At 46.6% G+C, this 23,226-nt stretch overlaps 1 protein-coding gene across 4 annotated transcripts in view; it reads left to right on the top strand.

Moving 5' to 3' along the window:
• Nucleotides 1-22,369, top strand: part of LOC110499449 (serine/threonine-protein kinase LMTK1) — a 103,238-nt gene extending 80,869 nt beyond the window's left edge. For 3 of the 4 annotated variants that reach the window (XM_036956306.1, XM_036956308.1, XM_036956309.1), the window contains 8 exons: nucleotides 355-488; nucleotides 2,760-2,966; nucleotides 3,711-3,860; nucleotides 4,617-4,822; nucleotides 5,808-9,439; nucleotides 15,833-15,956; nucleotides 16,508-16,741; nucleotides 16,849-22,369. In XM_036956306.1, coding sequence (XP_036812201.1) covers nucleotides 355-488; nucleotides 2,760-2,966; nucleotides 3,711-3,860; nucleotides 4,617-4,822; nucleotides 5,808-9,439; nucleotides 15,833-15,956; nucleotides 16,508-16,741; nucleotides 16,849-16,880 — 4,719 coding nt within the window. In that variant the 3' untranslated portion in view covers nucleotides 16,881-22,369. The remainder of the gene's footprint in view (nucleotides 1-354; nucleotides 489-2,759; nucleotides 2,967-3,710; nucleotides 3,861-4,616; nucleotides 4,823-5,807; nucleotides 9,440-15,832; nucleotides 15,957-16,507; nucleotides 16,742-16,848) is intronic. The other variant, XM_036956307.1, reaches the window with a different exon arrangement.
• Nucleotides 22,370-23,226: the final 857 nt, after the last annotated feature.

Genomic DNA, 23,226 nt, shown 5'->3' with positions numbered 1-23,226 from the left:
CTGTAACTGCACTCATTGACTACCTACCTACACTCTTTTCACTTCCGAAAAGTCCTTCAGCCTATAGTACCTCGAGACCTAATTGTAGTGTAACTATTTGTGTAAGCATCACCCTTTATATACTATAACTGTGTCAATATCTATTGTATCTCTGCTATATATCCACCAGGGTGGGGGTCAATCCCCTTTAAATTCTAGTCAATTCAGGAAGTACACTGACATTCCATTTCTCTTCAGATCTTTTTCATGAGTAAACTTGTGGAGATTAGAATTTTGTTTACTTTCTGAATTGGCTGGAATTATTATGGGATTGACTCCAACTCTGATCTCCACCACATGTCCTCATGTCACCAGGGTGATGTGAAAGGGTACCTGCGTAGCTGTCGGGCTTCAGACACAATGACCCCTGAACCCCTGATCCTGCAGAGGATGGCCTGTGAGATCGCCTCAGGACTCCTGCACCTGCACAAACACAACTTCATACACAGGTGTGTGTCGCTCCGTTTATCTGTCTCTGCCACGAACTGTCGATTGATTGACTGATTGATTGATTTTCATTCATCAGTAAAACAACAATATACATACACACACAGTACATACAGAAAACGTGACCAGGAAGTCAGAGACTTATTTTAGTTCTGACCCCTATCCTTGGTACATATACAGTGACTTTTGAAAGTATTCAGACTCCTTGACTTTTCCATGTTTTTAATGTTACAGCCTTATTCTAAAATAGATTTAAAAAAAATTTTTAATCCTCAGCAATCTACACACAATACCCCATAATGACAAAGTGAAAAAAGTTTTTTAGAAATTTTAGCAAATGTATTAAAAATAAAAGAGAAATACTTAATTTCATAAGTATTCTGACCATTCGCTATGAGACTCGAAATTGAGCTCAGGTGCATCCTGTTTCCATTGATTAGCCTTGAGATGTTTCTACAACTTCATTGGAGTCCATCTGTAGTAAATTCAATTGATTGGACATGATTTGGAAAGGCTCTCACCTGTCTATATAAGGTACCACAGTTGACAGTGCATCTCAGTGCAAAAACCAAGCCATGAGGTCAAGGCACAGATCTGGGGAAGGGTACCAACACATTTCTGCAACATTAAAAGTTGCAGAAATGGGAGAATCTTCCAGAAAAACAACCATATCTGTAGCACTCCACCAATCTTGCCTTCATGGTAGAGTGGCCCCCATTGGAGTAGCCCCCATTGGAGTTTGCCAAAAAGGCACCTAAAGACTCTCAGACCATGAGAAACAAGATTCTCTGGTCTGATGAAACAAAGACTGAACTACTTGAATACCAAGCATCATGTCTGGAGGAAACCTGGCACCATCCCTATGGTGAAGCATGGTGTTGGCAGCATCATGCTGTGGAGATGTTTATCAGAGGCAGGAACTGGGGGACTAGTCAGGATCGAGGCAAAGATGATTGCTGCAAAGAACAGCGAGATCCTTGATGAAAACCTGCTCCAGAGTGCTCAGGACCTTAAACTGGGGCAAAGGTTCACCTTCCAACAGGACAATGACCCTAAGCACACAGCCAAGACAATGCAAGAGTGGCTTCGGGACAAGTCTCTGAATGTCCTTGAGTGGCCCAGCCAGAGCCCGGACTCGAACCCGATCGAACATCTCTGGAGAGATCTGAAAATAGCTGTGCAGCGACGCTCCCCATCCAACCTGACAGAGCTTGAGAGTATCTGCTGAGAAGAATGGGAGAAACTCCCCAAATACAGGTGTGCGAAGCTTGTAGCGTCATACCCCCAACAAAAAACTCTAGACGCTGTAATCGCTGCCAAAGGTGCTTCAACAATGTACTGAATAAAGGGTCTGAGTACGTAACGTAAATGTGATAGTTCAGTTTTTTGCTTTGTAATTATGGGGTATTGTGTGTAGATTGATGATGGGGAAAAACTATTTATTACATTTTGTAATGTAACAAAATGTGGAAAAAGTCAATGGGTGTAAATACATTATGAAGGTGCTGTGTATATATATACAGTTACATAGATACAGACACCGTACTTGTTATACTACAAACCACTCAAAGCCGTTGTATGATACTGATATCACCCTGACGACTGTTACCCAGTAGTCACCGTATTCTCCTTCTGGAGAAACCTAGAATGGCTGGGTTGAGGCTAGTTTACCAGAATCCCGCAGCTGTGATTGGTTGGCTCTTCTTCCTGGTTCCTGTTGGTTTCTTCCTGTAACAATATCCTGGTGCTGCCTGAGTGCCTCTTCATAGACTCCAGCATCAGTGATTTTGTTGCAGGGGGGGGACCCCTTCTCTCCAGAGTGACCCCTGCTCTTCCTTTCACTGTCTACAACATCCACTTAATGAGGAATGAGGTCTTGTATGGTTCAATCGGTAGGGCATGGTGGTTGCTATGCCAGGATTGTGATGGTGGTTGCTATGTCAGAATTGTGATGGTGGTTGCTATGTCAGAATTGTGATGGTGGTTGCTATACCAGCAGAGGGCTGCCGATACGTAAAATGTATGCACGGGTAAGTTGTGTCTGCTCAATGACATGTATCATTATTAGGAACGGTTTGAATTGATAAGTAACCATGTACGACATTTATTGACTGAATTTCTACAATACTTTTAGTACAGTGTTGAACATGTCAGGCTACCCGTGGGTGGTGTCACCGTGACAACTTGACTGTTATGCATAGCCATCAATCAGTTATCTTCTAATGTACAAATGTGTTCTCTGTCGTTCCCCCCCCCCCCCCCCCCCCCCGCAGTGACCTGGCCCTGAGAAACTGCCTGCTGACCGCTGACGTCACAGTGAAGATCGGAGACTACGGCCTGTCACACAACAAGTACAAAGACGACTACTTTGTGACGTCAGACCAGATGTACGTGCCCCTGCGTTGGATCGCTCCAGAACTCATAGATGAAGTCCATGGCAACCTTCTGGTGGTAGACCAGAGCAAACAGAGCAACGTCTGGTAATGAATGATTTAATTAACCAATCAGTCAGTATGGGTAGTCCATGGCAACCTTCTGGTGGTAGACCAGAGCAAACAGAGCAACGTCTGGTAATGAATGATTTAATTAACCAATCAGTCAGTATGGGTAGTCCATGGCAACCTTCTGGTGGAGAGAGCTCAGTTGGTAGAGCACGGACCTTACAACGCTTCGATAGTGTGTTTGATTCCGGAGATCATGGTAGAGATAGCATTCAGAACCCAATGATGTAGTGTTACACGTTCCACCCTATGGGCCAGTTTCCCTGACTCACATTCAGCCAAATCCTGGACTATGAACAACCTCAATGCATTTTAGTCTAGGACTTGGCTGAATCTGTATCTGTCCGGAAAAATGGCCCTATCTGGAAACCGACACCATAAAATATGTGAACGTAATTGGGGGTTCACAGCAAAACCTATTGTTATTCTTAATTAAAACAAAATCATTGACAAAGGTTTTTTTTTTTTTAGGGGGGGGGGGGCTAAGGGATTGGTCAAAATAAGGATGAGTTATTGACAAATCATAAATCTGATTTTACGTGTCTATTTAAACCACTCTGTAAATCCACTCTGTCCTTTCTGTCCTTCTGTGAACCCCGTAGATATATTTGCCAAATGTTTTTCCCAATAAATATTGGTGGTTATGCTTCACGTGTTGTTCTTCTCCGTGATTCTATAGTGTGATGTGGAGTGGGTTTCTGTGGTCTTTCTGTTCTCTCTCAGGTCTCTGGGAGTGACTATCTGGGAGTTATTTGAGTTGGGGAACCAGCCGTACAGACAGTACTCAGACAGACAGGTGTTAACCTACGCCGTGAGGGAACAGCAGCTCAGACTGCCCAAGCCCCTGCTCAAAATACCCTTGGCAGAGCGCTGGTAAGTCACGCACGTACGCACACAAGGGAGCAACACAGGGGCACACACACACACACACAGCACAAACAATCTTACCTTTTCTCGTTCTAAACCTTAATAAGTCATCTGGGGCTCTCGCTCTATGTCCCGTCAATATCTTCTCATTCTAGTGGCTCGGTGAGACAGACATCATATGCTGTGTCCCAAACGGCGCTGTGTTCCCTATCCAGAGCACATGGCTCTGTTCAAAAGTAGCACACTAAATAGAGAATAGGGTGCGCATACATAAATATGACTGATGTGATGATGCGTAAAATAAAATGGATGCGATCTCGTTATCTCTGGAGATGGGGGAGGTAATATAAACCCCATCTCTCATAGGGTAAGAATATGCTTGATTCCTCATCTCATCAATGGATTCCAATAAAAATGCAGATGCTGTGTGGTGATTTTCATTTTCTTCACATTTCATTTGCATCCCAAATCAAATCAAATGTATTTATATAGCCCTTCGTACATCAGCTGATATCTCAAAGTGCTGTACAGAAACCCAGCCTAAAACCCAAAACAGCAAGCAATGCAGGTGTAGAATGGAACCCTGTTGCTAAATGGAACCCTGTTGCTAAATGGAACCCTGTTGCTAAATGGAACCATATTCCCAAATGCACAACTTTTGCCCACAGCTAATAGATGAATTTGTGGTTCATTATATCTTCCTACATGTATCCCATGATTGTTGTAATGGTTATTGTGGTGTGTGTTCCCTCTTGCCACCAGGTATGAGGTGATGCAGTTCTGCTGGCTCCAACCAGACCAGAGGCCCAATACAGAGGAGGTCCACCTGTTACTCAGCTACCTGTGTGCCAAGGGGGCCAGTGAGGCCGAGGAGGACTTTGAGAGACGCTGGAACTCCCTGCGTCCCAACCCCAACGCCGACCAACGAAGCAGCAGTCTTCATCACGGGGCCGGAGCCCTGGCCACTGGTACGTCATGTTCAGGCCACTTTTTATGGCTCATGACTACTTTGTATTCCGTGGGTTTTTTTTTTAATGTCTCGCACACGTTGTGCGTCTCAGAAGAAAACAGAAACGTCTCTTTTCAGTATCACTTTAGTTTATTAAAGGGAAACTTCACCGCTGGTCACTGTTAAGGGTGTGATTCCAGTCTCCCTACATCATTTTGATTGATGAGTGGGTGTTTCAGATGTAATTATGCACTATAGCAGTATTTGTTTTATTTTTGAGTGTTCAACCGATGACGTCATCAGTTGATTGAGCCTGCTGCCTGATATAAAAAATGTATGGAGTCATGCTTTGTAGCAACTATTGTGGCCGTTGTGTTTTGCCAATTGTACGATCACGCTAGGATGAGCAGATATGGTTGTCCTTGTTCAAGAGAGCCATTGAACTTGTCTCAACAATGTTCCTCTATACAAGGACATAACAGGATGTCTAGGTTTAGTACTATCCCTGGCTTTGTAAAGACTACAGCCTGACGGGAGCCCTACTAAGGTGCTATGAATTCTTGGATAGTGTGGTTTGCTTACAACCAGGAAGAGTTGATGGCCCGTTTCTACTGGTGAGATGTAGAAATGCTGATATTTGTACTGAGGATATTCTAGATTTTTATGGCACATTATACAGTATGTTAATAGCATATTAATGGATATGACAGAGAAAGAGCAGCGCTAAAATGTTCCATTAAGCTCTGCTGTTGTTTGATGTAAAATGTCCCCTTGGGAATTAACAAAGTGTCTGTCTGTCTGTCTGTTCTGTCTGTTCTGTCTGTCTGTCTGTCTGTTCTGTCTGTTCTGTCTGTCTGTGTATCTGTCTGTCTGTCTGTGTATCTGTCTGTGTATCTGTCTGTGTATCTGTCTGTCTGTCTGTCTGTCTGTCTGTCTGTCTGTCTGTCTGTCTGTCTGTCTGTCTGTCTGTCTGTCTGTCTGTGTGTCTGTGTGTCTGTCTGCAGACCTTCCCTCCTCCTTCCCTCTGTTGGAGCAGTTCTCTGGATGTGACGGTTACCACAGCGAATCAGGAGATGATATACTGACCGTGACAGAGACCAGCCACGGTCTGAACTTCCAGTACAAGTGGGAGCAGACCCAGGCGGGGATCGGGGCGGAGCAGCCTTACCACCACGCTGCCTCATCCTCCAGCGGTACCCTGGGGGTCGTCAACCACCACTGTCAGGACCTATACTACCCAGGTGGAATGGTGGGGGGCAGTGGTGGGGTGGAGATGGAGGGTCTCACTCTGGGAGTGTCCCCTTCCTACTATGAGCACAAGACGCTGCATGTTTCTGGGGTCGGGGTCGGGGTGGTGCCGGTGCTCAGAGCCCGTAGTCCTTCAGTGAGCTCTGAGTACTACATCCGCATGGAGGAGCCTGGCGTGGACTACACCATGTACTCCTACAGCCCAGACTACCAGGGCAGCCACGGGAGCTTCCTGACCAGCAGTGGCAGTGCAGACTCAGGGGAGTGTATGATGGGGATGGGTCCCCCCCAGGCCCACTCCAAGCCTGTAGACTCCTACTGGTCAGCAGACGTCTGTAAAGATGGGGGTGTTGGAGCGTATAACTCGGACATCTCCCTGACAATGGAGCCCCATGTCTCTGACTCCAGCCCCATGAGACCATGGGAGGCTGGTCACTACGTCTCCTACAAGGACCAGGACGGGGGGTACTACTACGAACACTCACCTCCCATGGGCATAGGCCACCACATGGGTCTGGGGATGGACCAGCATTACCTGATGGGGCGGGAACACTCTGCCCCCAAGCCCCATCTGGAGAGCTGGGGGTCCCGTAACCTGCGACAGGCCCTGGGAGAACTGGACAACCCTCTGGGGATATCTCCCTCCATCAGCACCCATCTCCAGGATGGCGGTCCTCCTTTTGGGGTAGGCGACCCCTACTTGGAGACAACCCAGGGCCCAGGCTCCGTCATTGGGGGGAGTAGCGTCACTGGCGGCTACTATGACATGATGGGTTCTCTGAGGAAACCCATGCCGACCATGCCAGACCACGCCCACTCAGTCAGCATCACTATGGCGTCGGAAGAGGCCCTCTTCATCTGTCACCGGGACAACGACTTGGATGAAGAAGAGGATATATTCTCAGAGAGGCTGAGGAGCAGCAGTAGTAACCTCTCCAACCCCTCCGCTAACAACAACAGTCTAGGCCTGGGTCTAAGCCTTGGCCGTAATGGACAGGCTGGCTGTAGACAACTACAGGATCCCTATGAAGACTTCCACTACACTATGCCCACTACCGACATAGAGGACTCGTGGCCTGAAGAGCACTGCCTGACCTTCCACTCCTCTGTCTCTGCTGCAGTTAAACCCATAGACTATCTGGAGGCTACAGCGCCTTCGGCTAATGATAGTGGCTGTTTAGTCCTGGGGAACCATCATGCCCTGGTCACTTCAGGGGACACCTGTAATGCTTACATCTATTTGTGCCACGAGGGGGAAGGGGGGAGGGACGTAGAGCCGCCACCCATCGAGTGCTGCCACTCTCATTTCGTCGACCCCCTCACAGGCTTAGTGGTGCGGAACTACACCCGGGACGACTACAGCGATAAGATTGTAGACATACCCAACAACAAGGAAGAGAGTGTGAATCTGTCGCCAGCACCGGGAGGTCCTAAACCAATCCTAACGCACAACACTAAGACCAGCACAACCCCTCTAAACCACTCTGAGCAATATGTTGACATCACTATGGACGATACCCTTTCCATAGACCATAAGGAAGAGGTTAGTACGGAAGACAAAGGTGTTCTCACAGACCCTAAACCAGAGGGTGTGACTCTGACTAAGATTCTGACCCTCTCCTCAGTGAATGTTCCTGACCTAGTCCCCATGGTCGAGCAAGAGTCAGAGCTGAGCCATACGTTAGACAGCTGCTTAGACAGAGACCACTGCTCCAGCATTAGTCTAGTGGACATCTCTGACTGCTGCACCGACGACGATGAAGATGATGACATCACAGACTCGACCTCAGAGATCTTCGCCGACGAAACGTCGGTTGGGGACCCCAACGCTTCCCCTCCCCTGACCCGTCCCCTCAAGTCCCTGCAGAAGCAGATGGGAACCCCCAATTCCATGGCCTCCATGGACCTGATGCCTTCAGCAGTCGGCTCCACCTGCGAAGCTTTCAGCCCCTCCTCCAGCTCCTCCCACCCATCTAGCTCCTCCCCCAAGGCAATGGACAGTGGGTACGACACAGAGAACAATGAGAGCCCAGAGTTCGTCCCCAAGGAGCCCCACAATGAGCCTCGGGGCCCAGAGACATTCACCCAGCCACTGGGGGAGTCTGTCCTGGACACCAGCCTGGATGAGGAGGGGGAGGAGGGGGGGAAGGAGGCCGAAGTGGCCCCATTGGATGATGAGGATGAACCAACCCTGGATGAAGATGTGCTTCTAGCAGCCTCACAGACCACAGACAAAGAGAAGGGTCTGACCCCACTCAGTGAGAAGAACCCTTACAGGGACTCTGCCTACTTCTCTGACAATGAGAACGAACGTCTTTATAGGGATGAGGGGGGTGACAAAGTAGGGGGTGATGAAAGTGGAGGAGTGGAGGAGGGAGAAGTGGAAGAGAGGCTGACAGAGAAGAGGGAACTCAGCCCTCTTCAGATAGAGGAGGAAGTGGAGACCTCAGCTCTTCTTCTGGAGGAGAGTGAAGACCCAGAGATGGAAGCATGCCTGACAGAAGAGTGCACCCAGGATGAAGGGCTAGAGCTGGGGCTAGAGCTAGAGCTGGCCTCCATTCTCTCTGGAGAAGTAGAGGCAGGGTCAGAAGGATGGCCTGCCCAGGAGAAACCCTCTTCTCTGGGAGACTGGGCTGCAGAGGTGGTGGGGGCTATGGAGGAAGCCCTGGGTGAACTCCAGAGGAGCAGCAGTACTGAAACAAACTCTGGTACCAAGGAGAAGGAGGAAGAGGATGAAGGAGAACAAAGGGACATGGAGGACTCATCTGAAGCCTTAGAGACAGTAAACGTCCTAGAAGAAGCATTTACCAAAATGCCAGAGACCCTCGAGAAGGACGATAATGACGAAGAGAACAGTCCTCCCGCACGGCGTCGACGCTTCTCCTTCTCTCCTCCCCCTCCCTCCACCCCTCCTCTCTCCTCTCCTCTCCCTCCCTCCACCCCTCCTCTCTTCTCTCCTCCCCCTCCCTCCACCCCTCCTCTCTCCTCTCCTCCCCCTCCCTCCACCCCTCCTCTCTCCTCTCCTCTCCCTCCCTCCACCCCTTCTCCTCCTCTCCCCACGATGACTCCCCCTCTGGGCTGGGAGTTGCCCATGGACGGGGTGGAGGCGGACAAGGAGGACGTAGATGGTGACTCCGATGACAGTGAGTCAGACGAGGAGCTGAGCAGTTACAGTGTTCAGGAGGAGCAGAGTGGAGGGGAGGAGAGCGGGGAGGAGAACCATGCTGTACCCGTTGTGTTGAGCGACTGTAGCGATGCTCATAACCTACGTAGTCTACTGAAGATGCCCACCCCGCTCACCACCGAGTTGCTCGCCGATGACCTGGTGGAACGCAAGAAGAAAGTGGTGTCCTTTTTTGATGACGTCACCATTTACCTGTTTGACCAGGTGAGTAGGGGTAGTGGTAGGAGTGGTAGTGGTGGTAGTGGTAGTGGTGATGGTAGTGGTAGGAGTGGTAATTGTTGTGGTGGTGGTTGTGGTGGTAGTGGTGCTGGTGCTGGTGGGAGGGGTGGTAGTTGTGGTAGTGGTGGTGGTCTTGGTAGTGTTTGTGATAGTAGTGGTGGTGGTACTGGTGGTAGTGGTGGTGGTAGTGGTGGTGGTGGTGGTGCTGGTGGGAGGGGTGGTAGTTGTGGTGGTCATGGTAGTGTTTGTGATAGTGGTCATGGTAGTGTTTGTGATAGTGGTGGTGGTCATGGTAGTGTTTGTGATAGTAGTAGTAGTGGTGGTAGTGTGGGTAGTGATATTGGTGGTGGTGGTGGTAATAGTAGTATTGGTAGTGGTGATGGTGGTATTGGTAGTGGTAATAGTGGTAATAGTAGTATTGGTAGTGGTAATAGTAGTATTGGTAGTGGTAATAGTGGTATTGGTAGTGGTAATAGTGGTATTGGTAGTGGTAATAGTAGTATTGGTAGTGGTAATAGTAGTAGTGGTAGTGGTAATAGTAGTATTGGTAGTGGTAATAGTAGTATTGGTAGTAGTATTGGTAGTGGTAATAGTGGTAGTGGTAATGGTAGTATTGGTAGTGGTAATAGTAGTATTGGTAGTGGCAATGGTAGTATTGGTAGTGGTAATAGTAGTATTGGTAGTGGTAATAGTGGTATTGGTAGTGGTAATGGTAGTATTGGTAGTGGTAATAGTGGTAGTGGTGATGGTGGGGGTTGTGGTTGTAGTGGTGGTTGTTGTAGTACTAGTGGTGGGGGTAGTGGTCATGGTAGTGTTTGTGATAGTAGTGGTGGTGGTAGTGGTTGTAGTAGTGGTGGTAGTGGTGATGGTGGTAGTGGTGGTGATATTAGTGGTGGTAGTGGTCGTAGTGATATTGGTGGCAGTGGTGGTAGTAGTAGTGGTGGTGGTGGTCATGGTGATAGTGGGGATAGTGGTGGTAGCAGCGTAGTGGTGGTGATAGTGGTGTTAGTAGTTTTGGTGGTGGCTATAGTGGAAGTAGCGGTGGTGGTGGTAGTGGTGGTAGTGGTGGTGGTAGTGGTGGTGGTGGTGGTGCTGGTGGGAGGGGTGGTAGTTGTGGTGGTCATGGTAGTGTTTGTGATAGTGGTCATGGTAGTGTTTGTGATAGTGGTGGTGGTCATGGTAGTGTTTGTGATAGTAGTAGTAGTGGTGGTAGTGTGGGTAGTGATATTGGTGGTGGTGGTGGTAATATTAGTATTGGTAGTGGTGATGGTGGTATTGGTAGTGGTAATAGTGGTAATAGTAGTATTGGTAGTGGTAATAGTAGTATTGGTAGTGGTAATAGTGGTATTGGTAGTGGTAATAGTGGTATTGGTAGTGGTAATAGTAGTATTGGTAGTGGTAATAGTAGTAGTGGTAGTGGTAATAGTAGTATTGGTAGTGGTAATAGTAGTATTGGTAGTAGTATTGGTAGTGGTAATAGTGGTAGTGGTAATGGTAGTATTGGTAGTGGTAATAGTAGTATTGGTAGTGGCAATGGTAGTATTGGTAGTGGTAATAGTAGTATTGGTAGTGGTAATAGTGGTATTGGTAGTGGTAATGGTAGTATTGGTAGTGGTAATAGTGGTAGTGGTGATGGTGGGGGTTGTGGTTGTAGTGGTGGTTGTTGTAGTACTAGTGGTGGGGGTAGTGGTCATGGTAGTGTTTGTGATAGTAGTGGTGGTGGTAGTGGTTGTAGTAGTGGTGGTAGTGGTGATGGTGGTAGTGGTGGTGATATTAGTGGTGGTAGTGGTCGTAGTGATATTGGTGGCAGTGGTGGTAGTAGTAGTGGTGGTGGTGGTCATGGTGATAGTGGGGATAGTGGTGGTAGCAGCGTAGTGGTGGTGATAGTGGTGTTAGTAGTTTTGGTGGTGGCTATAGTGGAAGTAGCGGTGGTGGTGGTAGTGGTGTTAGTTGTAGTGGTAGTGTTGGTGGTGGTAAAATTGGTGGTGGTAGATGTAGTGATGGTTTTAGTAGTGGTAGTGTTAGTAGTAGTGGTATTGGTGGTTGTAGTTGTGGTTTTAGTATTTGTAGTGGTGGTATTGGTTTTGGTGGTGGTGGTGGTGGTAGTGGTAGTAGTGGTAGCGGTGATGGTAGTATTGGTAGTGGTGATGGTGGTATTGGTAGTGGTAATAGTAGTATTGGTAGTGGTGATGGTGGTGGTAATGGTTTTGGTGGTAGTGGTAGTTGTGGTAATGGTTTTGGTGGTGGTAGTGGTGGTGATGGTTTTGGTGGTGGTGGTGGTGGTTTTGGTAGTGGTAGTGGTGGTGATGGTTTTGGTGGTGGTTTTGGTGGTGGTGGTGGTTTTGGTGGTGGTGGTGGTGGTGGTGATAGTTTTGGTGGTGGTGGTAATGGTTTTGGTGGTGGTGGTGGTGATAGTTTTGGTGGTGGTGGTTTTGGTGGTGGTGGTAATGGTTTTGGTAGTGGTAGTGGTAGTGGTGGTGGTGGTGGTGGTTGTGGTGGTAATGGTTTTGGTGGTGGTGGTGGTTTTGGTAGTGGTAGTGGTGGTTGTGGTGGTAATGGTTTTGGTAGTGGTAGTGGTGGTGGTAATGGTTTTGGTGGTGGTGGTGGTGGTTTTGGTAGTGGTAGTGGTAGTTGTGGTGGTAATGGTTTTGGTAGTGGTAGTGGTGGTGGTGGTGGTTTTGTTAGTGGTAGTGGTAGTGGTAGTTGTGGTGGTAATGGTTTTGGTAGTGGTAGTTGTGGTGGTAATGGTTTTGGTGGTGGTGGTGGTTTTGGTAGTGGTAGTGATAGTTGTGGTGGTAATGGTTTTGGTAGTGGTGGTGGTGGTGGTGGTGGTTTTGTTAGTGGTAGTGGTAGTGGTAGTGGTGGTGGTAATGGTTTTGGTGGTGGTGGTGGTGGTTTTGTTAGTGGTAGTGGTAGTGGTAGTGGTGGTGGTGGTGGTGGTTTTGTTAGTGGTAGTGGTAGTGGTAGTGGTGGTGGTGGTGGTGGTTTTGTTAGTGGTAGTGGTAGTGGTAGTGGTGGTAGTGGTGGTGGTGGTGGTGGTGGTGGTTTTGTTAGTGGTAGTAGTAGTGGTAGTGGTGGTGGTAATGGTTTTGGTGGTGGTGGTGGTGGTTTTGTTAGTGGTAGTGGTGGTGGTGGTGGTGGTGGTGGTTTTGTTAGTGGTAGTAGTAGTGGTAGTGGTGGTGGTAATGGTTTTGGTGGTGGTGGTGGTGGTTTTGTTAGTGGTAGTGGTGGTGGTAGTGGTGGTGGTGGTTTTGTTAGTGGTAGTGGTAGTGGTGGTGGTAATGGTTTTGGTGGTGGTGGTGGTTTTGTTAGTGGTAGTGGTGGTGGTAGTGGTGGTGGTGGTTTTGTTAGTGGTAGTGGTGGTGGTGGTGGTAATGGTTTTGGTGGTGGTGGTGGTGGTTTTGTTAGTGGTAGTGGTAGTGGTGGTGGTAATGGTTTTGGTGGTGGTGGTGGTGGTTTTGTTAGTGGTAGTGGTGGTGGTAGTGGTGGTGGTGGTTTTGTTAGTGGTAGTGGTAGTGGTGGTGGTAATGGTTTTGGTGGTGGTGGTGGTGGTTTTGGTAGTGGTAGTGGTAGTGGTGGTGGTAATGGTTTTGGTGGTGGTGGTGGTGGTTTTGTTAGTGGTAGTGGTGGTGGTAGTGGTGGTGGTGGTTTTGTTAGTGGTAGTGGTAGTGGTGGTGGTAATGGTTTTGGTGGTGGTGGTAGTGGTTTTGTTAGTGGTAGTGGTGGTGGTAGTGGTGGTGGTGGTTTTGTTAGTGGTAGTGGTAGTGGTGGTGGTAATGGTTTTGGTGGTGGTGGTGGTGGTTTTGTTAGTGGTAGTGGTAGTGGTGGTGGTAATGGTTTTGGTGGTGGTGGTGGTGGTTTTGTTAGTGGTAGTGGTGGTGGTAGTGGTGGTGGTGGTTTTGTTAGTGGTAGTGGTAGTGGTGGTGGTAATGGTTTTGGTGGTGGTGGTGGTGGTTTTGTTAGTGGTAGTGGTAGTGGTGGTGGTAATGGTTTTGGTGGTGGTGGTGGTGGTTTTGTTAGTGGTAGTGGTGGTGGTAGTGGTGGTGGTGGTTTTGTTAGTGGTAGTGGTAGTGGTGGTGGTAATGGTTTTGGTGGTGGTGGTGGTGGTTTTGTTAGTGGTAGTGGTGGTGGTAGTGGTGGTGGTGGTTTTGTTAGTGGTAGTGGTAGTGGTGGTGGTAATGGTTTTGGTGGTGGTGGTGGTGGTTTTGTTAGTGGTAGTGGTAGTGGTAGTGGTGGTGGTGGTTTTGTTAGTGGTAGTGGTAGTGGTGGTGGTTTTGTTAGTGGTAGTGGTAGTGGTAGTGGTGGTGGTTTTGTTAGTGGTAGTGGTAGTGGTGGTGGTAATGGTTTTGGTGGTGGTGGTGGTGGTTTTGTTAGTGGTAGTGGTGGTGGTGGTGGTGGTTTTGTTAGTGGTAGTGGTAGTGGTGGTGGTGGTGGTGGTTTTGTTAGTGGTAGTAGGTGTCACTCACAGATGAAGTGAAACAAGTTAAAGGGTAGTTGCTACATTCCCTAAGTTCGTTTTTCTGCTTTTCTCATTAAATCTAATTCACAGACATGATATTGTTCCTAGGTAACTTGAATTAAACTAGACATACTACTGAACTGTATATATACAGTTGAAGTCGGCGGTTTACATACACTTAGGTTGGAGTCATTAAAACCCGTTTTTAAACTACTCCACAAATTTCTTGTTAACAAACTATAGTTTTGGCAATCAGTTAGGACATCTACTTTGTGCATGACACAAGTCATTTTCCAACAATAGTTTACAGACAGATTATTTCACTTATATCTCACTGTATCACAATTCCAGAAGTTAACATACACTAGGTTGACTGTGCCTTTAGAAGCTTCTCATGGGCTAATTGACATAGTTTGAGTCAATTGGAGGTGTTCCTGTGGATGTATTTCACCATGCGACCACGCAGCCGTCATACCGCTCAGGAAGGAGACGTGTTCTGTCTCCTAGAGATGAACGGACTTTGGTGCGAAAAGTAAATATCAATCCCAGAACAAGAGCAAAGGACCTTGTGCAGATGCTGGAGGAAACAGGTACAAAATTATCTATAGCCACAGTAAAATTAGTCCTATATCAACATAACCTGAAAGGCCCCTCAGCAAGGAAGAAGCCACTGCTCCAAAACCGCCATAAAAAAGCTAGACAACAGTTTGCAACTGCATATGAGGACAACGATCGTACTTTTTGGGAAAAATGTCCATAATAACCATTGCTATGTTTGGAGGAAAAAAGAGGAGGCTTGCAAGCCGGAGAACTCCATCCCAACCGTGAAGTACGGGGGTGGCAGCATCATGTTGTGGGGGTGCTTTGCTGTAGGAGGGACTGCTGCACTTCACAAAATAGATGGCATCATGAGGTAGGAAAATTATGTGGATATATTGAAGCAACATCTGAAGACATCAGTCAGGAAGTTAAAGCTTGGTCGCAAATGGGTCTTCCAAATGGACAATGACCCCAAGCATACTTCCAAAGTTGTGGCAAAATGGCTTAAGGAAAACAAAGTCTAGGTATTTGAGTGGCCATCACAAAGCCCTGACATCAATCCCATTCAACATTTGTGGGCAGAACTGAAGAAGCATGTGCGAGCAAGGAGACCTACAAACCTGACTCAGTTACACCAGCTCTGTCAGGAGGAATGGGCCAGAATTCACCCAATTTATTGTGGGAAGCTTGTAGAAGGCTACCTGAAACATTTGACCCAAGTTAAATAATTGAAAGGCAATGCTACCAAATACTAATTGAGTGGATGTAAACTTCTGACCTACTGGGAATGTGGTGAATGAAATAACAGCTGAAATATATCATTCTCTCTACTATTATTCTGACATGTCACATTCTTAAAATAAAGTGGTGATCCTAACTGACCTAAGACAATACATTTTAACTAGCAATAAATGTCAGGTATTGTGAAAAACTGAGTTTAAATGTATTTGGCGAAGGTTTTTCTTACACGCTTCAACACTCGGCGGTCCTGTTCTGTGAACTTGTGTGACCTACCACTTCGCGGCTGAGCCGTTGTTGCTCCTAGAAGTTTCCACTTCACAATAACAGCACTTACAGTTGACCGGGGCAGCTCGAGCATGGCAGAAACCTGATGAACTGACTTGTTGGAAAGGTGGCATCCGATGACGGTGTCACGTTGAAAGTGACTGAGCTCTTCAGTAAGGCCCCTTCTACTGCCAATATGTGTCTATGGAGATTGCATGGCTGTGTGCTTGATTTTGTACACCTGTCCACAACGAGTGTTGTTCAAATTGCCGAATCCAGTAATTTGATGGGGTGACCACATAGTTTTGTATATACTGTATATTAATTTGAAATGCACACTAGCCATAGCTGTACCCTGTACTGTCCATTTCCAGCAGAGTCCCACTAAAGAGCTGGCTGAGCATGGGTTCTCTCCAGGGGCTGAGACCAGCGGACAGGGTTCACTGGTCAAACAACCAACCTCTGATGACTCCTCAGATGGAAATATCTCAGAAGAGAGTAAGTGCACTCGTCCAGAGTCCACTACTTACATTGAAACATTGATTTAAGTCAATCGGAATTTAATTTCACAATCAATCTCAAATCTATGAGTTTAGATGTGTAAAATATAATTTGGCAGATATGTCAAAACTGCTCTCTTTTCCTTTCTCCCTTCCTCTCTCTCGCTCGCTGTCTCTCTCTCTTCCCTTCTCCCTCTCCCTCTTTCTCTTCCTTTCTTCCTTCCTCTCTCTCTTGCTCTTCCACTCTCTCTTCCCGTCTCCCTCTCTCTTTCTCCTCCCTTCTCCCTTCCCCTCTCTCTCTCTCTCTCTTCCCTTCTCCCTTCCTCTCTCTCTCTCTTCCCTTCTCCCTTCCTCTCTCTCTCTCTCGGTCTTCCCTTCTCCCTTCCTCTCTCTGTTCCTCCCTCTCTCGCTCTTCCTTTGTCCCTACCAACCTACCTACCTCCATCTCTATCCCTTTCTCCCTTCCTCTCTCTCTCTTCCTTCACCTACCTACCTACCTACCTACCTACCTACCTACCTACCTACCTACCTCTCTCTCTCTCTCTCCAGGTGCAGGGTATGAGTGGGAGGATGACTTCCCCCTTTTGCCCATTCCAACTTCCTCATCCAAGATGGCTGCCTCCTCCTCAGGCTCATCCCCCTCCGTACCCAGGCTGTCCTTCACCTCTAAGGCCCCGGAGCCCAAACCAGCAGTGCGGTACTCCCGCTTCACAGTCTCCCCAAGCCACGTGTCTCGCTTCTCCATCACACACGTCTCTGACTCTGATGTGGACTCTGGTCCAGGTGGGTCCTGGTGACAGACACAAACACTTCTTGAGGATAAGTAATTGTATGGATTTTGCATAGTGGATAATGACGCGTTCTGTCTGTCTGTCTGTCTGTCTGTGCAGGGAGCAGTGAGGATGGAGACAGAGTATTATAGAACCACACAGCCACCCAGAAACTGCAGGAACTGCACCGTATAAACATGTCTGAGCCTCTAAACATGACTTTTGTTTGGTGCTTTTTTTGGACATCAGCTTTCTGAAAAGACAGTGCCTGATTGTTTATGAACACTTTTTGAACGGAGTCTGTACAATGGATGTGAAAGCAGAGAATCAACACCGATGAGAATATATAAAATACTAAAGGATGATAATGTACACATACACAGAAGAATATCTGTTTTTCAAAAGAACTTGAATGATGGTAAAGACATACGTTGCATTCAACGTATTTTTGGGAACGAAGAGAGAAACTAAAGGACAAACGTGTTGCTCGTTTGCCACCATAGACACTCATTATCAGCATGTTATGGAGAACCACACAACATTACCGCTTGTTACGTGGAAGACAAGACAATCATTTTATTGATCAACTGTTTAACATAGATATCAAAACAGAAGACACAATTTACAGAAAACCCCCCTCTCAGAGACGGAGGGAGTGAAAAGCAATTAAGGAAAGGACACAATGTTTTTTTTTTCCATCAAATGATCAGTGTTTGAATGTGACTGTACCAAGAACATGTCTTTGAGACATGAGTTAACTCGTCTTCATAAAATATCACAAATAATGATTGAAGGAGAATTTTGTAATTCTAGTGTTTTCTCAAAGGAGACGGACCACCACTGTATGTGGGCCTTATGATTTCCACCTGTACGGGTGCCAGAGTCACTGTTCCCCTCCATCGGTCAGTATGGGTCACTGTTCCCCTCCATCTGTCAGTATGGGTCACTATTCCCCTCCATCTGTCAGTATGGGGCACTATTCCCCTCCATCTGTCAGTATGGGGCACTATTCCCCTCCATCTGTCAGTATGGGTCACCCTTCATCTGTCAGTATGGGTCACTATTCCCCTCCACCTGTCGGGATGGGTCACTATTCCCCTCCATCTGTCAGTATGGGTCACTATTCCCCTCCATCTGTCAATATGGGTCACCCTTCATCTGTCAGTATGGGTCACCCTTCATCTGTCGGGATGGGTCACTATTCCCCTCCATCTGTCAGTATGGGTCACTATTCCCCTTCCATCTGTCAGTATGGGGTCACTATTCCCCTCCATCTGTCAGTATGGGTCATTATTCCCCTGCATCTGTCAGTATGGGTCACTATTCCCCTAAACCTGTCAGTATGGGTCACTATTCCCCTCCATCTGTCAGTATGGGTCACTGTTCCCCTCCATCTGTCAGTATGAGTCACTATTCCCCTCCATCTGTCAGTATAGGTCACTGTTCCCCTCCATCTGTCAGTATGAGTCACTATTCCCCTCCATCTGTCAGTATGAGTCACTATTCCCCTCCATCTGTCAGTATGAGTCACTATTCCCCTCCACTTGTCAGTATGAGTCACTATTCCCCTCCACCTGTCAGTATGGGTCACTGTTCCCCTCAATCTGTCAGTATGGGTCACTGTTCCCCTCAATCTGTCAGTATGGGTCACTATTCCCCTCCACCTGTCAGTATGAGTCACTATTCCCCTCCATCTGTCAGTATGAGTCAGTATTTCCCTCCATCTGTCAGTATGAGTCAGTATTCCCCTCCATTGGTCAGTATGGGTCACTATTCCCCTCCATCTGTCAGTATGGGTCACTGTTCCCATCCTTCTGTCAGTATGGGTCACTATTCCCCTCCATCTGTCAATGTGGGTCACTGTTCCCCTCCATCTGTCAGTATGGGTCATTATTCCCCTCCATCTGTCAATATGGGTCACTGTTCCCCTCATTCTGTCAGTATGGGTGAATGTTCCCCTGCTTCTGTCGGTATGGGTCATTATTCCCCTCCATCTGTCAGTATGGGTCACTGTTCCCCTCCATCTGTCAATATGGGTCACTGTTCCCCTCCATCTGTCAGTATGGATCATTATTCCCCTCTATCTGTCGGTATGGGTGAATGTTCCCCTCCATCTGTCAGTATGAGTCACTATTCCCCTCCATCTGTCAGTATGAGTCACTATTCCCCTCCATCTGTCAGTATGAGTCACTATTCCCCTCCATCTGTCAGTATGGGTCACTGTTCACCTCCATCTGTCAGTATGGGTCACTATTCCCCTCCATCTGTCAGTATGAGTCACTATTCCCCTCCATCTGTCAGTATGAGTCACTATTCCCCTCCATCTGTCAGTATGGGTCACTGTTCCCCTCCATCTGTCAGTATGAGTCACTGTTCCCCTCCACCTGTCAGTATGAGTCACTATTCCCCTCCACCTGTCAGTATGAGTCACTATTCCCCTCCATCTGTCAGTACGAGTCACTGTTCCCCTCCATCTTTCAGTACGGGTCACTGTTCCCCTCCATCTGTCAGTATGAGTCACTATTCCCCTCCATCTGTCAGTATGAGTCACTATTCCCCTCCATCTGTCAGTATGAGTCACTATTCCCCTCCATCTGTCAGTATGGGTCACTGTTCACCTCCATCTGTCAGTATGGGTCACTATTCCCCTCCATCTGTCAGTATGAGTCACTATTCCCCTCCATCTGTCAGTATGAGTCACTATTCCCCTCCATCTGTCAGTATGGGTCACTGTTCCCCTCCATCTGTCAGTATGAGTCACTGTTCCCCTCCACCTGTCAGTATGAGTCACTATTCCCCTCCACCTGTCAGTATGAGTCACTATTCCCCTCCATCTGTCAGTATGGGTCACTGTTCCCCTCCATCTGTCAGTATGGGTCACTGTTCCCCTCCATCTGTCAGTATGGGTCACTGTTCCCCTCCATCTGTCAGTATGGGTCACTGTTCCCCTCCATCTGTCAGTATGGGTTACTATTCCCCTCCATCTGTCAGTATGGGTCACTGTTCCCCTCCATCTGTCAGTATGGGTTACTATTCCCCTCCATCTGTCAGTATGGGTCACTGTGCCCCTCCATCTGTCATTATGGGTCATTATTCCACTCCATCTGTCAGTATGGGTCATTATTCCCCTCCATCTGTCATTATGGGTCATTATTCCCCTCCATCTGTCAGTATGGGTCATTATTCCCCTCCCACTGAAGGCCTGGGGCGTTATCATTAGTGCACACTAACAAACAGTTGCAGAACGCTTTGCAACGCCAACGAGAGTTAATATCGGACATATTCAGCTATGTCCTTCTCCGTTTCCTTTCTTTTACAGACATCCCTGGACCTAAACTATTGTGTGAATCCACCATGTCAGTTTTGAGGGAATATCATTGATGACTTTGAATAAATGCTGTACTGCCTTTTTTTAGGACTTGAAATTCATGTGCTATGCATGCAGATAGTGGTGGATAAACACAGCTTATGTTGGTTTCGGTCTTCTCCCCTGATGAGGGTAGCTGCCTGTCCTTACCCTCAAGAGTTGAGCTTCACTGCACCACATACTGTGTAATATGTCTACTACTCTTGAGGTGAACATCCTTTGTGATACGATCAAAGAACTTGTACATTTTTGATTCTGATTCTGAAAATGGAACTGCAGTACAAGTACAATAAGCTTACTAATACCATAGATACAGTAGCAAATCCTTATATATATATATATATATATATATATATATATAGGAAACTTTTGATGAAATATTCACTTTTAAGAAATATGAAACTTTAAAATGTAACTTAAAGAATGGAAGAACAAACAAGTGATTTTCAAGTGGCTTCGGTATCATGTTGAAGATGACATCCAATAACTGTTGGAAGACTACAGAACTGGTTTGGTCTAAACGTACTGTGATCAGCTGTGGGGTTGGTGATGTCACATGGATTAGTCAGTGTATTGTCTTTTCACCATTTTAACAATGGAAAATACATTTTGAATTCATGGACTTTTTTGACTCTGCTGTGTATGTGACAATGTGTTTGCTATAGAAATGAAAAAGGGATGGATGTGGTTGTAACAAAGAACCCATACAGTCCAATCAGCCTGCTATACCAGCCTGATAAGCCAATCACTGTAGCATGGTCTCAGGTCCGTTTGTACCCTCTGGCCTACTCCAATGACCATACTGTAGGTAGGCAAGACGGTACAAACTGATCTGGGACCAGGCTAAAATCACTCTGGTCTTTAGCCTCAAAGAACCAGGTTGTCAATTTAGTTCAAAACATAGATATGGAATTACATAGATTCTATGTCTATGTTTTAAAGATCGACTCTGGTCTCCATGCAGTAAGTGTGTTCTGCTTAGTGTTTGTTAGCCTTTCTAGGGATTTACTATTCTGTAATAGTTTAGCATCCATAGATCCATCTAGAGCGCTGTCTGTATGGACTATTTTTGTATCTCAAAAAAAGAAAAATTACGTTTAAGAATATCAAGAAATTACCTGGAATTTACCTGGAAGTGAGTTAAAAGTACATGTATTTATGTTTTATTGTTGCCAAAGAGAAGTATTCAGTGAAGTCTGGGGGGCAAATAGGAACATAGGATATTTGATCTAGATTGTTTTAACCCACTAGTGGTGAGACTACAGCCTGGGTACCAGTCTGTTTGTGCCATCATGCCACTCCTGGTGCCCAGGCTAGTGAGATGAAAGGGATGTGTTGATGAGAAATGTTTGGCCTTGCCCTGGTCGTGATTTAAACGAACATGACTAGTTTAGGGATGCTGTCAGTAAGATGTGCCCTGGTCGTGATTTAAACGAACAGGACTAGTTTAGGGATGCTGTCAGTAAGATGTGCCCTGGTCGTGATTTAAACGAGCAGGACTAGTTTAGGGGTGCTGTCAGTAAGATGTGCCCTGGTCGTGATTTAAACGAGCAGGACTAGTTTAGGGGTGCTGTCAGTAAGATGTGCCCTGGTCGTGATTTAAACAAACAGGACTAGTTTAGGGATGCTGTCAGTAAGATGTGCCCTGGTCGTGATTTAAACAAACATGACTAGTTTAGGGATGCTGTCAGTAAGATGTGCCCTGGTCGTGATTTAAACAAACAGGACTAGTTTAGGGATGCTGTCAGTAAGATGTGTCCTGGTCGTGATTTAAACAAACAGGACTAGTTTAGGGATGCTGTCAGTAAGATGTGTCCTGGTCGTGATTTAAACAAACAGGACTAGTTTAGGGATGCTGTCAGTAAGATGTGCCCTGGTCATTATTTAAACAAACAGGACTAGTTTAGGGATGCTGTCAGTAAGATGTGCCCTGGTCATTATTTAAACAAACAGGACTAGTATGGGGATGCTGTCAGTAAGATGTGCCCTGGTCGTGATTTAAACAAACAGGACTAGTTTAGGGATGCTGTCAGTAAGATGTGCCCTGGTCATTATTTAAACAAACAGGACTAGTATGGGGATGCTGTCAGTAAGATGTGCCCTGGTCGTGATTTAAACAAACAGGACTAGTTTAGGGATGCTGTCAGTAAGATGTGCCCTGGTCGTGATTTAAACTAAACAGGACTAGTTTAGGGATGCTGTCAGTAAGATGTGCCCCACCCCACTCTACTTTCTGTACGTTATGAAATATAAATAAAGTGTTCTACAAATCAACGTGTGTCTCAAGTATTTCTTGGTGCGCGCACACACAAACGCACCAAAAGAAATGAGATTATTATGATTTCTTCACAGTATCAACACACTGGTATTCTACGGAATACACTCTGCAATGTGTTATCGTCCCTGTATTGCATACAGTAAATTCAGTGTGTCTTTCTGTCCATTGTAGATTGATTTACAGACAAATGAAACTGGATGAGAACTACATACATATAGAAACGGGTACAAAATACAACAGGAATATCTATTTTAAAGGTACAAATCCTTTGTTTCATGTAGTAATGGCATGATAGAAGAACAATAGGATTCATGTTAGTTAATACAGTGTTCGTATGCATGAATTCTTAATGATATTGTTCTGCTGTCATTTTACTACATGGAAATAACACAGAAAATAATCTATATAGAATGCTATAACTTTGTGTAATGTGTATAGTATTATTTCTCTCTCTGTTCTAAGACCCAGACTCCAGTAGAACCCAGACTCCAGTAGAAGGTTGGGGTCCCAGTAGAACCCAGACTCCAGTAGAATCCAGACTCCAGTAGAAGGTTGGAGTCCCAGTAGAACCCAGACTCCAGTAGAAGGTTGGAGTCCCAGTAGAACCCAGACTCCAGTAGAAGGTTGGAGTCCAGTAGAACCCAGACTCCAGTAGAATCCAGACTCCAGTAGAAGGATGGAGTCCCAGTAGAGCCCAGACTCCAGTAGAAGGTTGGAGTCCAGTAGAACCCAGTCTCCAGTAGAACCCAGACTCCAGTAGAAGGTTGGAGTCCCAGTAGAACCCAGACTCCAGTAGAAGGTTGGAGTCCAGTATAACCCAGACTCCAGTAGAAGGTTGGAGTCCCAGTAGAGC

The sequence above is a fragment of the Oncorhynchus mykiss genome, chromosome 20 (genome assembly GCF_013265735.2).
Source record: "Oncorhynchus mykiss isolate Arlee chromosome 20, USDA_OmykA_1.1, whole genome shotgun sequence".
NCBI lineage: Eukaryota > Metazoa > Chordata > Actinopteri > Salmoniformes > Salmonidae > Oncorhynchus > Oncorhynchus mykiss.
The sequence above is the reverse complement of the archived record's forward strand: the minus strand, read 5'-3'. Positions and strand labels throughout refer to the sequence as shown.